Source organism: Nannobrachium achirus, assembly GCF_963921795.1.
Source record: "Nannobrachium achirus genome assembly, chromosome: 3".
Lineage (NCBI taxonomy): Eukaryota > Metazoa > Chordata > Actinopteri > Myctophiformes > Myctophidae > Nannobrachium > Nannobrachium achirus.
In genome coordinates this window covers 37,485,109-37,501,599 of record NC_137812.1, presented here as the reverse complement: position 1 = coordinate 37,501,599, position 16,491 = coordinate 37,485,109, and the positions used below count along the sequence as shown (strand labels likewise).

The 16,491-nt window shown below is 43.8% G+C and overlaps 1 protein-coding gene across 2 annotated transcripts in view; it reads right to left on the bottom strand.

Moving 5' to 3' along the window:
- Positions 1–1,716: 1,716 nt before the first annotated feature.
- The window catches only part of pcdh10a (protocadherin 10a), a gene marked incomplete at both ends in the record, with an annotated part of 26,696 nt that continues 11,921 nt past the window's right edge, over positions 1,717–16,491 (bottom strand). The window contains 2 exons of one of the 2 annotated variants that reach the window (XM_080721252.1): positions 1,717–1,770; positions 4,808–4,968. In XM_080721252.1, the coding sequence (XP_080577378.1) occupies positions 1,717–1,770; positions 4,808–4,968 (215 nt within the window). Of the gene's footprint in view, positions 1,771–4,495; positions 4,969–16,491 lie in introns of those variants that run through there. The other variant, XM_080721251.1, reaches the window with a different exon arrangement.

Sequence of the window (16,491 nt, the reverse complement as noted above, 5' to 3'; positions counted from 1 at the left end):
CTCTACACACAAAATAAGATCCAGCATCTGTAAACAGTGAATAATAGCCATTTAAAAAAAAAGAAAAAAAGAAAAAGAAAAACATCAACTTGATCCTTGTTTGGCGTGAGAAGGGGGCGAGGCTTGTCTTCCGTGTTTGAGGCCAACCCTCCCCCCCCCCCCCCCCTTTGTTTTGAATTAATACAAGTCTTGATTTTAGAAGCACTTTTGTAGCATCGGATTGAATGACATTATGGAGTAGAAACTAATCAATGGTTACACAGTTTTCAGAAAAAAGTATATTGTATATATAGATTTATATATAGATAGATTTATATCCATTTATAAGCTTTTTAAAATAGCACAGTAAACACTTTGCACACAATGATAGAAACCACCGAATGTCTCTGATTGTTTATGTATAGGCCAATGGCATCTGTGGAGCCACGTCCTCGTGAACCACCTAACCACTTAACCACCAACTAATTCTCATTTATTGTGAAAATAGTCGATCTACAAGCTCACAGCGTGTCACACCACGATGCGCTGTGAGCTTGCAGATGTATAAATATTTATTGTTGCCTATAGTGACATTCCCAAATTTGTGGTTGACAGGGTTAAAGTGGTTAAGAGGTCACTGTCACTTTCTCTCCAGTCAGTTCAGGAGGGCAATTAAGACCACTGTTCATGTTTTCAGTAATTAGAAAATTATTATTACTATATATTTTGGAATGCTTTTGCTTACATACTGAAGATGAATAACATCTTGTGTCAAAATGTTTAGTTGTCGTTGTTGTTTCTTTGTTTTAAAGGTGCGTTGAACCCTCCCTCCTGAAGTGGCTAGACTGAAAGAGGATCAGAACCCATCACTAAAGACTGTCTGTTCTTCGGTCTGTACCTGTAAAGTTGGAATACGTTAAGAGTCTGAACACTTTGACCACACAGAAAGAACAAAAGAAACAAAAAAGAGAAGTTATAGAAAGACAGTCGAGTCGAAAAACCGGAGATACTGAATTTATAGTAATGCACATCGTTTCTGATTTTTCTTTTTTTTTTCTCTCCTTCCTTCTCTTCTGGGTCTTTTCATACCTGTACAACATCTGCTCTCTCTTTCACTCTCTCTTTCTCTCTTATCTCTCTCATCCGTTTTCTCTCTCTCTCTCTCTCTCTCGTAGTCTAACCCAGCACGGCATCTGTACAGTCGGCTTAGTGGTGACATAGTAGAAATAGCTAAAGGGTTCTGAGTGACGTTGGTTGAAGTTTGTACAGAAACGTGAGTTTTTTTTTCTCCTCGTGTAAACAGGCACACACAGATCACCAGAGGGTGTATACTCCAACCTCAAAAACCCTTCACAGGACAAACATTCTCTGTTTGAGTTTATCTGTCCCATCTTTTGTCTCCCTCGTTTCGTATTCCGTTCGGTCATTCACGTCGGTCAGTTTGTTCCATCCTGTCGGTTCGACAGCACGATGATCTTCATTTCAATGGGTGTTCAATGTGCCTCAGTCTCAGGCCCGCTGAGAGGACTAAGGCCTTGGAATGGTTCTACAGTTGCTTTCTCTTTCCCCTCCACTGTCTCTCCCTTGGCTGCTGATGCTAGGGTTCTGTTACAGTTGGCCACCCAGGATAATGAAGCTGATAACAGGTTGTTGTTGTTGTTGTCATCCGTGATGCTGTTTATTTTGTGTCATGTCTGCTGTCTCTAGCATCACTGTTGGTGGTTCTAGTACAGAAATTCACGCCGTCTCCGATAGGTCCACGCGGAATGAGCTAGCAAATCCTTTTGCGGGCTGGAAGGGGAGAGAACACACTCGTTAAAATGAACGTCACCTTTCCCTCTATGGACTTTTCAGTGACAGTGTCTACTTTAAATACACGCTCAGGGGACGATCACGCCGAGACACGTCTCAGAGATTCAGGTTTTCTTTATTTGTCATTTCTGTCTGCAAGCATTAGAAAACAAAATTGCGTTTCTCCTAAGAGACAGCGAAAGAATGAATAGTGCAGCTGCAGCTGTCAGATACCCTATTTTATACGATTTGTCTGTCTATGTGAAAAGTGGCCGAATGTGTCACCAGCATTGTTTTCCTATGCTACAGTGTGCCTTCTGTGCACTTCTCTCTTCTCTCTCCTCTAATTTTTGTAGAAGGTTTTAAACACACATAAAAGTTCAAATATTCCCACATTCCCACATCTATCGCCCAAAGGCGATAGATGTGGTAGGAACGGTAGGAGAATAGCAAATGTAGAGACTATAAAGAATCATTGTTTTCCCTATTGATTCATTATTTGCGTCTGCACCTGTAGCGACAAGTCACAAGCCTAGGTGTGATCACCCCCTTACGAGTGAGATATGCCAAAAAGTAAAAGTGACCTGAAGTGGTAAGAGTTATTTACATTCCCCTGAGGGGACGGTCAAACAGCACTTTTATTCTACCTACTGTATGGGGGTGGATTCTGCCAACGCATTTCAATGGGAATGGATTGTTGTTGTTTTTTTGCATAAATCTGCAAATGGCAGCAAAACGCTCCATTCTCATTGAAATGCATAGGCAGAATCCACCCTCATAGATAGAATAAAGTGCGGTGTACCCTAAGGCTAAACATATCCATCAGTGTGGACAGATGCTCAGAAAACGTAAACTGTATAATAAACCATGCGTGGCAAATCCAGAGGGTTCTAATTGTTTCATCAATTATCGATGAATAGATCATCAAACATTAATGCATCCTTTCATAGACCCCTGATCAACAGAGTCTTCCAGTAGCAACGAATGCCATTTTCAAAAACAGAGTGCTCTATAGAGTCTGTCTCAAGTGGCTCCGTTACGGATACCTACTGTATTGTCACATTTTTCACAGATACAGTAATACGAAAAAATAAAATAAAATACACTTGAGGCTGCAGGGTGAGGGTCAATTCACTTCAATAGATTGGATGAATGGTAGAAGTTTTAAAGTTGAAAAAGGCCTTGGATTGACTGAATTTAGAGTGGAATTACCCCTAACCCTGCAAGGCAGAGAAGATGAGCAGACACACAGGGAGCTATATTTGGAGCAAAGCAGCCTCTGGAGCTAAGAGCTAAACACCAATTATATTTCACATAGCTCTGATGTGCAATATTAGGAGACTGCTTGGCTCTGTCAAGTAAGTTACGGCAGAAAGCAGGTCATCATGCTCATTGTTTACCTCGGGAGGATAAACCCACAGTCAGCATGCAGACCCATGGAGGATGGTGGCTAACATGGTAGTGACTGGAAACCACTTCAGCCTATTGAATGCTCACATCCAATCCTTTTCTTACTCTTAGACCTAATATTGTCGTTGTCGGGTGGAAACCTTGTATGTCCAAAACCTTTTGTTTTGTATTTATCATTTTTAAAATGATTTAAACTAGTGAAAACAGCCGATCTACAAGCACACAACGCCTCGCACCGCGAGGCGTTGTGTGCTTGTAGATCAGCTGTTTTCACCACTTTTGTGCGATGGCCTTGTATGGCGAAGCAGTGCTTTACTTTGCGAGAAAATGTACACATTTGAAACTTAGAGATACGAGGTTTCTGCCCGACAGTGACAATATAATATTCATGTGGCAACTTGGAAGAAATGAACTGGGAAGCAACTGATAGCAGCACTACACACCCCGATGCACCGACACTGGTATTCAAGTCCAGCTTTTCAGGTAACAGGGTTATTTTGATATTCTTTCTTTCTTTCTTTCTTTCTTTCTTTCTTTCTTTCTTTCTTTCTTCCTTTCTTTCTTTCTTTCTTGAACTTCAAAGCTATTATTAATGTTTTGATAGTAGTTGGACCTGTGTTCTACCTCAAGTCATTCGCTTGCACTGTAAAATCCATAGTGTTCATTTAACAAGAACGTGAAACTTAAACCAAATGGACCCGTGTACACTCTCAGAGCTGTTAAGATATCCACTATAACATGCCATTATGTGTGGCAGGTATATTTATAACACGTAAATGGACTTGACAGCATGTGGTAATAATAATAATTAAATGTGTGGGTACATCAGTGACCTTTACTTATATGAGCATCAGATGAGAAGGTTGTTTGATGGGAAAGCTCGGGCACTTAGGAGGGGAATTTAGGAAAAGAAAGAAAAGGGTGGCCACAGCAGATTTCTTTGAATCCAATGGAGTTTTTTTTTATTATTGTTTTATTTAAAAAAAGAAGAAAAGAAAAGAAAAAGAAAACATAAAATTAGAAGAAGGAAAAAAAGAGAAGCTTATAGACAATAAATAGGGTTAGTATCCGGTTAAGAATATTTCTCAAGCGTGGGTGTCATAAAGGGAATTTAGCAAAAATATACAAATGAACAAGGAGCCAAAAATAAAATACTATAATTACAAAGCTATAAAACAAACAAACACAAAAATAAAGCCATATTTGTCTCAACTCCAGGAAATCAAAACGTGGAAAAACCACACGAATGGCATTAAAGTCCAGATCGGAAAAATCGAGACGGATCCGAATTATCGGCCCTCCTCCTCCTAGTCTTTTAGTATCTATACTGGACCAGAGTGAAGTCCAAGGGTCCCAGTGAACTTTCATACTGATACTCACAGAGAAAGGTGGGTTTGTACGGCAGGGTCCCCCTATCATACTCTTTCCTCTCCAGTGTGCTGGAGCTGTACTGCTGCTGCTGTTGCGGATGGAGGTGATGGTGGAGACTGTGGTGTGACTGTGACCTCTGGCCGTCCTTGCCAAAAGTGGAGAATGACCTATCACCCGCGGTGGCGGTGGTGGTGGTGGTGGATGATGAGCTCATGGTGAGCTGGTGGTGGGCGGACGGGTCGGCGGAGGAGGGTACCTCAGTGTCGGGCAGCGTGGCGTCCATGCCGGGCACGTGCAGGTTGCTGCGGTAGTCCGGCCCCTGGCGCCCGTCCGACGGCACGAAGGAGGGCATCCAGCAGCGGTCGGAGTGGCCCAGGGCCTTGCACTCCTCCGTACAGTTGGAGAACAGGTCAGTACCTGGTGGCAAGAGGAACAGGGACAGGGCAGAGAATGTTAGAGAGGCATGTGGGCTGACATTTCTAAAAGGGCCTTTTTGGTGGAAATATCAAAAATAGCAGACCTTTCGGTATACCACAATGAACTAGGGCTGTCGCGATTATGACATTTTACATGACGATTAATTGTCACTCAAATAATTGCGATTAATTGTTTAATTGTGTTTTTGTCGTTAACAATTACATTTCTGTTTGGCTTATAGGCTTTGAAGTTGCACAAAGCAGATATGAAACTTAACCTAAATATACAAAGAAATTACTGACATATTTGACAACTTTATACTTAAAAAAGAACGATGCGACGCGTTGTGAGCTTGTAGATCTGCTATTTCCACTATTTTTTACTTAAAGAAAATATCTGTTTCAACATGGAAACGATTATGACGATTCAAATAATCGTGATTATGTCAAATAATCGTGATTAGATGATTATGTAATAATTGTGACAGCCCTAAGCATAATCAAGTGAATACAGGAGATGTAACGTACGGCATGGATTTATACACAGAGAGGGAAATTCTCTACATACAATGCTGCATTCAAGTTCAGGAGAGTTTGGAAAAGGCAGTTCTCTTGAATGCTGCCTTCAGGTATATGGCATGGAAAGAGGGCATTTGCATTTCTTTCACCATAGTGAAAACGGCGTTCATGGTCTGGAGAGGGCACTTTTTTACAGACAGATACAATGGCAGGGGCTCAAGCCCCCTTTGATGTCTATGTGTGCACGTGCCTGAAGAGGAAGGTACAGAAACACACGTTGGATAGAGAGGAGCAAGTGGGGAAAAGAGGAGCGACCAGGGACGTGCTGGGCCCCTGATTCAGCACGGGAAAAAGAGTTGGAGAGGCCCTCATTGCGCGCTATAGAGAGAGATCTCTCTCTATAGCGCTGCTGCTACTCAAAGATTTGCCCTTTCAGATCATGACAAGTGACAAGCCAGTGGGCCAATTACATGAGTTATATTTCGTCGGGGGGGGACCTTGAATGTCCAAAACCGTTTGTTTTGTATTTATCATTTAAAAAATGATTTAAACTAGTGAAAACAGCCGATCTACAAGCACACAACGTCTCGCACCGCGAGGCGTTGTGTGCTTGTAGATCTGCTGTTTTCAGTTATTTTGTGCAACGGCCTTGTTTGATGAAGCAGGGCTTTGCTTTGCGAAAAAAATTACAATTTTGAAACTTGGAGATACAAGGTTTCTGCCCGACAGTGACGATTTACTTTGTTGGCCACCCTGCCCCCAAAATGGAACGAAGGCCGACATTTTATTTTTAATCTTTTCCTAATGGCTGGCCTGGAGCGGCCAGGAATGAACCAGCCATTCGGGAGTTGTCCCGCTTTTCCCAACGGCCAGCACGTCCCTGGGAGTGACGTACAAAGGGAAAATGAGGAGGTGAATGAGGAGGACAGTGGTGGAGATGGAGGAGAGCAGGAAAGGAGAATATAGGAAGTACAAAAAATGGGGGGGAGAGATAACGCAAGTTAGCAAATAATTTGCCACACTCTAAAGCTGAAGCAAGAAGAGAAGAAAAAAAAGCAGAAGCAAAAGCTATTCATCAAACAGACATGGCCAACATTGATGAAGTGAATTGTTTGTTTGGCTCTTCTCCTCGTTCGTTCTGAACCAAAATATGCAATCAAAGCGATGTGCCGTTGGAAAGACATTTCACCCTCTCCTCTCACATCAGAATCATCTGTCTCACCGTAGATTCCCAAACACCGGAAGACGACGACGCAAAAAGAAACTTGTCGTTCCTTATTCTGTCTCACCCGTGAAACATAATTATCAAACGCAACGTGAAACAAAAAAAGAACTGCGGAATCTTTGCCGATTGCTTATTCACATTCCCTTTGTCCTTCAACCAGACACAAAATGACAAGCAACAGAGATGACACTGAGGCTCCGCCAAAGAAAACAAAACCCTGGAACACACAGAGAAGAAATGATCGTCTTTAGATGCTACGATGAATGCCACACACGCACGCACACACACACAAAACCAGCATGAAAGAGCTACCAGTTAAGTTAATTATGCTCTCTTTGACTGAATAAAGAGGGGAATATATTAAGCAAACGGGTGGAGAGGGGGAGAGAGCAGGGGTGTCACAACAGAGGGAAAAGTGGGACTGAGTTAGAGGGCCCAAGGTAGAGAGGCCTTAATTATTATATACTTTAGCTATTGAAAAATAGCAGATCGGATCTACAAGCTCACAGCTTGTAGATCTGTGAGCTTGTAGATCTGCTATTTTTTTAAAGTCATGAAAATGTGTGCAAATCTTTGAATATATGTATTTTCTAAGCGAACATTTGTAACTCAAATTCTGCTTCTGGGGGGTCCCTGGAACTAAATATTTTGTGATATGAGTCCGTGGCCCAATACATATCATTTTGGGGGTCCTTCACATGAAAAAGTCTGGGCACCACTGAAATAGAATCATAGGTTTTTCAAAAAACCATAGAAGGATTTAAAATATTCAAAGAATTTTCACAATTTTTCAATAATAGCAGATCTACAAGCTCGCAGTGCGGCACTCGGTGCCGCGCTGTGAGCTTGTAGATCTGCTATTTTTCAATAGTTAAAGCACAAAACAATGTGTAACTAGAAGCAGTGCTCTTCCGAGCACAGGTCTCCACCAGGCCGTGCGTCCTGGTGGTGCTACTGTATAATAGGCCAATGTAAAAAAGGTGGCATATGTACTTCACCTTAGATCTTTCATGGCAATCGGACGCTGCATGCATGATTTGAAGCATTGTGTTCCAAAAATGTATTTTGCTAAAGCCTACCTGCTGGTGGCGCTATAACAGGCCAATGTGAAAAAGGTAGCATTTGTTCCTTGACCTAGTGGGAATATGTGTGGCAAATTTCACGGTTATCGCAAGCTGCGTTGATAATTTGAGGCATTTTGTTCAAAAACGGAGCAATCCTGCAAATTTTGGAAGCTAATATTAGCCAATCAGGATGGAATATGAAATATCAGATGGATCGGACTTGATCACATGACTATAGAGATACTGTGTACCGATTTGCGTGATTTTTGGATAAAATCTCAAGGAGTAATATCCAAAAATGTGTTTTACATAAGTCGGCCCAAAGGTGGTGCTATAAAAGGCTGATGTGAAAAATGCAGGGCAAAGGTTTATCCTTAGCCTCTAGGGAGTGCGCTTACAAAGTTTGAAACTGATCGGTGGAGTTATAGGTAAAACCACAAATCGGCCTGTTATAGCGCCACCATGAGGCTGATTTCAAAAATTTGAAGTGGCATTTCTTCCTCAACCTAGTGGGAACGTGTGTGCGCGATTTCATGATAATTGCACTTGGCGTTTGGGATTTGAGGCATTTTGTTCAAAACGGCTCAATCCTACAAACTTTGGAAGCCAATCTTAGCCAATCAGGATGGAATATGCAAAATCGACAGATCCGTGTGGATCACATGACTGTCTAGATACTGCCTACCGATTTGTAGGATTTTTGGTCAAAATCTGTAAGAGTAGTGCACAGAAATGTGTTTTGTGAACATCGGCCACCAGGTGGCGCTAGAAAAGGCCCATTTGAAAGATTTAGGGCAGAGGTTCTAGATTGGCATCCAGGGAATGTGTGTGCTCACTTTGGCAGCGACCGGGCCAACGGCGACTGAGATTAGGCGCACACAAACTGAGAGGACACACGGACGGACGCACGCACGCACGGACGGACACACGGACGGACGGAGGGGAAAACATACTCTCCCCCATGCCTTCGGCTGGTGGAGACAATAAATACGTTCCCAGTCTAAATGGGTTAAACCCCCTCCCCTATGAAGAACATTCATGGGGGGCCCGCAGTGAATCCTTGTACCCAGGGCCCCAGAATGTGGTGTGACGCCCCTGGGAGAGAGAGAGCATGATAGTACAGAGTAGACAGACAGAGGAGAGAGGAACACAGCCAGCCATCATAATAATTGAAGCCTCCAGTCATTCTAGTTGTCTGCTGATTGGATTTGCGGTCTTCCCGGTCTTCCAGTGGAGCCAGCAGGACAATGTGAGAGCATTGGAATGTCATGATCAAAGCAGATGAGCAGCGTTCCAGAGTTGATGCACTGCACTGAGAGAGACAGTAAAGAGCTTTTCAAACTGAGCACTAGAACTAGGAAGATAACTAGAACTATATCGTTCAACGTTGTCCCTATTTTTTTCTTTTATAGTTGGTGAACTCTGCCATACACTTGACTTGATTTTTAAAACTATAAATGGTGCATTTGTGTAACGCCTTTATCCAAGGCGCTTTACATAGATTGTGCATTACATTCACCCATTCACAAACTGGCGAAGGAAACCATGCAAGGCACCAACCTGCTCACCGGGAGCAACTAGGGGTTCAGAGTCTAGCTCAAGGACTCTTCGACACCAACTCTGGGGGAGCCCGGATTCGAACTGGGAACCCTACAGGAACCCTCCGTGTTCTAACGATGGTTTCTCTACCCCTGAGGCAATGCCGCCCCTAAAACTATATTTTATAGTTAATGTTATTTCACCCTTAAGATTGAGGGTGAAAGGGTCAATATATACTTAGTTGTGTGCTGGTGTTGCACACAAAATGGCACAAATAACCCAGGCTTGAGATAGAGCGGGAGAAAGCGCGCGTGCAAGAGAGAGAGAGAGAGAGAGAGAGAGAGAGAGAGAGAGAGAGAGAGAGAGAGAGAAAGAGGACAATCTATCTGTGAGGGTTTCAGATCAAAGCGTCTCCTAATGCAAATATATGCTCCTGATAATAACAATGTTTCTGCAGTACTTAGGCCTACAGTATGCACACACACACACACGCACGCACGCACACGCACACACGCACACACACACGCACACGCGCACACACACACACGTGCAGGCCGTGCATCAGAGTGAACGTGTAGGTGTAGCAGAAATCTCAGGCTCTGTACACACACTCGCAAATTCTCTGTGCATGCAAAGTACACAATGCATGCCGTGTCCCCACAAAGAAACAAATCAGGCACAGGACAATGCAGGAGTCATAACAGACACAAATGCAGGTTTGTGTGTAGGCAAAGACCACAGAAAACCACAAACCCAAACACACGTACATGCAAACTTACCATACATACCGCCGTTGTCGGGTGGAAACCTTGTATGTCCAAAACCTTTTGTTTTGTATTTATCATTTTTAAAATGGTTTAAACTAGTGAAAACAGCCGATCTACAAGCACACAACGCCTTGCACTGCGAGGCGGTGTGCGAGCTGTTTTCACTACTTTTGTGCGATGGCCATTTGAAACTTGGAGATACGGTTTCTGCCCGACAGTGACGAGACACTCCTAGCTTTCATGTAAAATAGGCTACATATAAGCAAAACACAAAAGGGGATTTATTTTTTCTTTTAACCACCTGAGCTCTGTTTTTAGATACTTTGGCCATATGTTCACCTCTGGACATTTTGGGCCCTTTTTTCGTCCATGCTAAACCCTAAACCCCTAAACTTCTTTGCCTTTTTTTTACTATTTTGAAAAAAACATTTTAAAATACTTCAAATAGCCGATCTACATCGACACATTGTGAGCTTGTAGATCAGCTATTTGAACTATTTAAAAATGTTTTTCAAAATAGTAAAAAAGGCATAGAAGTTTAGGGTTAGGGTTTAGCATGGATGTAAATAGGGCCCTTAGTGTACAAGATGGCACGGTGGTAATTTAGGGGACTGCCTGCCCCATGATTCGAACTCCCGTTGGTCCAAAAAACGTTGGCAGGTTAGCTACTCACCAGCGTTAGTTTTACTGAGGTTAGGGTTAAGGTTAGATTTAGGTATAGTTTTACTGAGGTTAGGGTTAGGGTTAATAAGGTTAGGTTTAGGCATAGTTTTACTGAAGTTAGGGTTAGGGTTAAGGTTAGGTTTAGGTGGTCAGACCAGAGGGAGTTCAAAACAAGGACATGTTACCGTAATTTAAACTTTTTTTTGTTGGTTTTTTGCTTATTGTTGGATTGTTTTTGATTTGTCCCAGAGACAACTGGAATAACGTTTTCGCAAAGATGTAAGAATACAAGCATCATTTGAATTACCGGCCTGCCCCTCCCTATACGCAACACGTCCGGAGGAAAACAAATGGTCCCGGGTTTAAACAAAAACAAAGAATTCCAACTTTTTAACACTCAGGATCCTGCTGTGATATTTTCCATATCTCTATCTGTGCTTGATCCATGCCGCTGTGACAGCACAGCATCGAGCAGAGACTGTTGTGTACTGTAAATAAAGGCTACACAGCACAGAGCCCTGTCATTATGTCTGCCTGCTCTCTCCAGCAGCAACATGATCATCACATACTGTATGCATACAGGTGTCTGCACAAACACCTGCACATATTGTCACTGCCGGGCAGAAACCTTGTATCTCCAAGTTTCAAATTTGCACGTTCTTTTCACCAAGTAAAGCCCTGCTTCATCATACAAGGCCGTCGCACAAAAGTAGTGAAAACAGCCGATCTACAAGCACACAACGCCTCGCGGTGCGATGTGTTGTGTGCTTGTAGATCTACTGTGTTCACTAGTTTAGTTCATTTTTGAAACGATAACTACAAAACAAACAGTATTGGACATGCCAAGGTTTCCACCCGACAACAACGATATACATGTGTACACACACAGGCACAGTCACAGTCACACACACACACACACACACACGCACGCACGCACGCACGCACGCACGCACGCACGCACGCACGCACGCACGCACGCACGCACGCACGCACGCACACACACACACACACACACACACACACACACACACACACACACACACACACACACACACAATCCTTATCCAGGCAGGAAGCAAACAACAACCAAAAGTGACTGGCAATGACAGGCTCTGGCAGCAGCCCTGTCTCTCATTGTGACCTCATCAGACGGCACGGTCACACACACACACACACACACACACACACACACACACACACACACACACACACACACACACACACACACACACACACACACACACACACACAGGGAGACTGGCAAGAATGGCACGCAAACCCAAACAAACTATCTACTTGCTAATAAGCAATCAGCAGTTCCATTCTCATTTTCTCCCCCTGCCTGTTGTTCCCGCTTCCCCATTACATCTGTGCTCGGTTCTGGAATCCCAAACATAGTGTGATTTGACTAATTGCATTGCCCGACACACACCCAGAGACAGTGAGCATGGAAATGAGCAAAACAAAACCTCAGCTAGAAAACATGCACTCTAAGACCCGTGCTTTGTGTCTGCTCTCTCTCTGTCTGTCTCTCCTTCTCTCTCTCTCTCTCTCTCTCTCTCTCTCTCTCTCTCTCTCTCTCATACACACACACACACACACACAGACACACACACACACACACACACACACACACACACACACACACACACGCACACGCACACGCACACACACACGCACACGCACGCACACGCGCACAATGGTGTTTTTGCACCTGACATCACCTTACAGGCGGCGTGCGTCACCGGTGTACGGTGCAGCCAAGTACTGCATGAATCAGCCTTAATCCTTACCTAAACCTGCAGTGAATGTGGCCCGTGCTCAGAACACACACACACACACACACACACACACACACACACACACACACACACACACACACACACTAGGGGTGGGGGAAAAATGTATTCACTCAAATATCGTGATTTTTAATACCACGATATTCAAATCTATTTTAAGGTTCAGAATCGACTTTTATTTAATCAAATTGTTTTTAAAAGTCAGAAAGACTGACTGACATTATCTGGCTGCATTGAAGTGTATGATTCAACTTTTCATGGTTTGTTGTCAAGTTGTTTTTAAAGAGGCGGTGCCATAGTTTTGTACTTTTGAGCGGTGGTCACACCGTCTCCATAGCGTGGCCGTGTGTGTAGGTATGTTTGTTTGTTTGTATGTGGGTGGGTGGGTCTGTATGTAGCCTCAAGCCTGTGTAGTACCTTTTCTGGCCACACATGTTAAGGGAGGGGCGCTGTTGTCCAGGCCACACACACACACACACACACACACACACACACACACACACACACACACACACACACACACACACACACACACACACACACACACACACGGGGGGGGGGGGGGGGGGGGGTGTGATTTTTCTGTTTTGCATGTGTCTAGGAGGTTGAAAGTACTTCATTAGACCCCCTGCAAAAAATCTTATTATGGACTCGCTACAGTCGCGCAAATCGGAATGTAAATCGCATCAGCACTCTAGGTATCGAGATCATATTGAATAGGGGTAAGTAAACTGTCCCACCCCTAACACACACACACACGCACACGCACGCACGCGCACGCACGCACACGTACACGCACACGCACGCACGCGCGCACGCACGCACGCACGCACGCACGCACGCACGCACGCACGCACGCACGCACGCACGCACGCACTAGGGCATTCACGAATAGTGATTTTTAGTATTAGAATTATTCGACCTCAAATTATTCGAATAGTCGAATATTCGACAGGACTGGCCAAACTGTCAAATATTAAGTATGCAAGAGGCGAAACATTGTGAAAATAGCCGATCTACATGCTCACAACGCCTCGAATATTTGCTCTCAACGCCTCGCAACGCGAGGCGTTGTGAGCATGTAGATCTGCTATTTTCACAATATTTATCTGCGAAACCGAGTCACGTCGAATAGTGACTTTGATATTTGAATATGCAAATATTTGAATATTTGGTGAATGCCCTAGCACGCACACACACACACACACTCACACTCACACACACACACACACACACACACACACACACACACACACACACACACACACACACACACACAGACGTTATTCTGTGCTTTGTCCCTGACAAATAAATAAATAAAGTAAATTCCTCAGGAGGAGCATTTCCACTCTTCTGTCCCGTACTGTTATTCATCTTATGCTCTTCCAACTCCGGCGAGGATAGAGACAGGAAACGTCAATATTTGGACAGCGAGTCAGTGTGGCAGTAGCCTCCGTCCACCGGGTGGCCGGTGGGACGGTGATGAGTAAACCAGAGACCTCCAAAATAGATGAAGATGCCCCCGCCATATGCGCCGATGACAGACAGAGTGATACTGCAGCTCTGTGGCTGAAGGGGACAGCTTGCTTTTGCCATGTCTGCAACAGTGGCATGTGTTGCCTCGGAGTGAAGTTCAGATGTGGCTGCTTGCCATAATACTGCCGCCTTTGATTAATGTAATTTCTTATGAGGGCCTAGGGCCTGAATGACCAGTCATTATTGATCTCTGTTTCCTGTGCTTTTCATCACTTGATCCAGTCCCTCAAATGTAGTGTTACAAGCCCACACGGCTAATAACCTTGACGCAGACACAAATCGCATATAGGCCACCAGGGGAGGCCTTATAGGCTGGGTTCACAGAGTAAGACATTGGTTCTCAACCTGTGGGTCGGGACCCCCAGGGGGGTCCACAAATTATTTTGGGGGGTCCCCTGGTGATTAACTTAATGTGCAACATTGTTTTCTCACTCAACAGTAAACAATCCAAGATAACGATAGAGGGTATCTGCACAGTTCTAAAGTGACACTTTAAGGCCCTTTTAATACCTCTAAAATGACAAATTAAACACTGGCCAAATTGTCAAATATTAGAGGCAGAAATTGAGGCGTTGTGAGCAGGTAGATCTGCTATTTTCACAAAAGAACCCTGTTATACAAAATGTAATGCCTCAACTCTTAGTGCTCGTCATGGAGGGGGGTCCCCAGTTAGAATATGATTATTTTGGGGGTCGCGGCCTGAAAAGGATGAGAACCACTGCTGTAAGATACAGCAAAGATACAGCAGCATAATCTGTCACAGAGCTCTTGTTTAATTGTTGCACGAGCTTGTTAAAGTCATCAAACGAGCGGCGGAAAGCAAGAAAAATACATAGGCAAATAAAGCCTAAAATAAACATGGAACTACTGTAGCGGACAGAAATAATTACCCCCCCCCCCCCCCCCCCCTCCATTACAAGCAGGAACTGTATGGAAGCAAAGGTGAGTGGAAAAGGTCCATCAAAACTTTTTTTGTTGTTCTGCAGCTAAAGCTGAAGCCAGCTCAACTTGGATTTGTAGCTTTGGATCTGTTTTTTGCTTTTGAAGCGGCTATAAACGTCAGAGGTACCTTTGTATCTTCATTTCTGGCCTCCATTGAACATGTATGGCAGACTGTATCTTTGTATCTGCCAGTGTGAACGTAGCATTACTCAAGGCCTTGCAGTGAAGAGGGAGGTCAAAGTGGTGAGCTACGTTGCCTGCAGGTGTCATTTCCTTTGCTTTGTGAATGTAAAGTTGTGTCATTAGGTCGCGGATGCGACTTGCAGACATCTGTGCCTGAGACAGGACAACGAGCCCCAGAGGTTAATATGAAAGCACACCGTTTTGGCTGGAGGCTTGGCGTTGCAGATAGGCCCTCAGAGTGGCTCAGAACAGATGTTCTGTAAAGCTAGGTCCCCTGCCGGTGCAATTGGCTTGCGTGTTATGAGCAGACAAAGACTGTCTTCACGTCTCCCAGGGACTTGCAAAACACTGTCATCGCCTATTGGCTCACACCTCACTTCACTAATGAATAAATGAAGCCTTGTTTGAGGGAATCTTTTTCACACTATTAGGTTTGATGCCTCAGCTCCTTCTAGGCCTATATATATCGGATGTCAGCGCAGGAAAGTCTTTGTGTTTGCAGCTCATTCATTTCAGTGCTGTGATCACTTCATTTGCTCATCATTCCATTGAGGAAGCATATTGTCGTGGTCGAGTGAAAACCTTGTCCAAAACTATTACTTTTCAGGAAATGGAAAAAAGGACCTCTGTTCCAATGGATCCAAGTTATTTAGTCACAATATGTTGTACATTTCATTGGTTAAATGTATAAAACTCACAACCAGACGTGGCAACCTAACGTCCTTATAGTCCCTTTTCCAAACGTTTAACATTTCTAAAACAAAATGTCATAAAATATTGAAAACAGCATAACTAGCTCATCGTAGACATCATAGCCTATGTACGGTAGATCAGCTATATCATGACACTGTCATATGACAAAGTATTAAATAGGGAATTCATTTATAACACAAAAAGATGAAATATGCCGGTTTCTGCCCAACAGCGATGGTATTTAGTTTAAATATCTTTAAATCTATTGAAAACTAATAGGACAGAGTTGCGGTTTCACATAATGTCCTGTCAGGCTTAGCTCCGCCCAGATGCATTGCATCCCACCTCACCTCACCCACCCTCTTCCCATTTGCAACCGTGCTGCAGATGGGCCACGTACAGTATAACATGTTAACTATGCAATGAAACGCCCCATTTTGAGCCATTAAATACGTGGAACAGAATCCCAAATGCTCAAGAGAAGTAAATCAGCCCGACTTAATGAAACCGCCAGTCCATCTCACTTCCTCACAAAGTTTGATATAGACGCGCTAAACGCTCTCCGGATTCTCACCCCTGCTGACGTCAGTAACA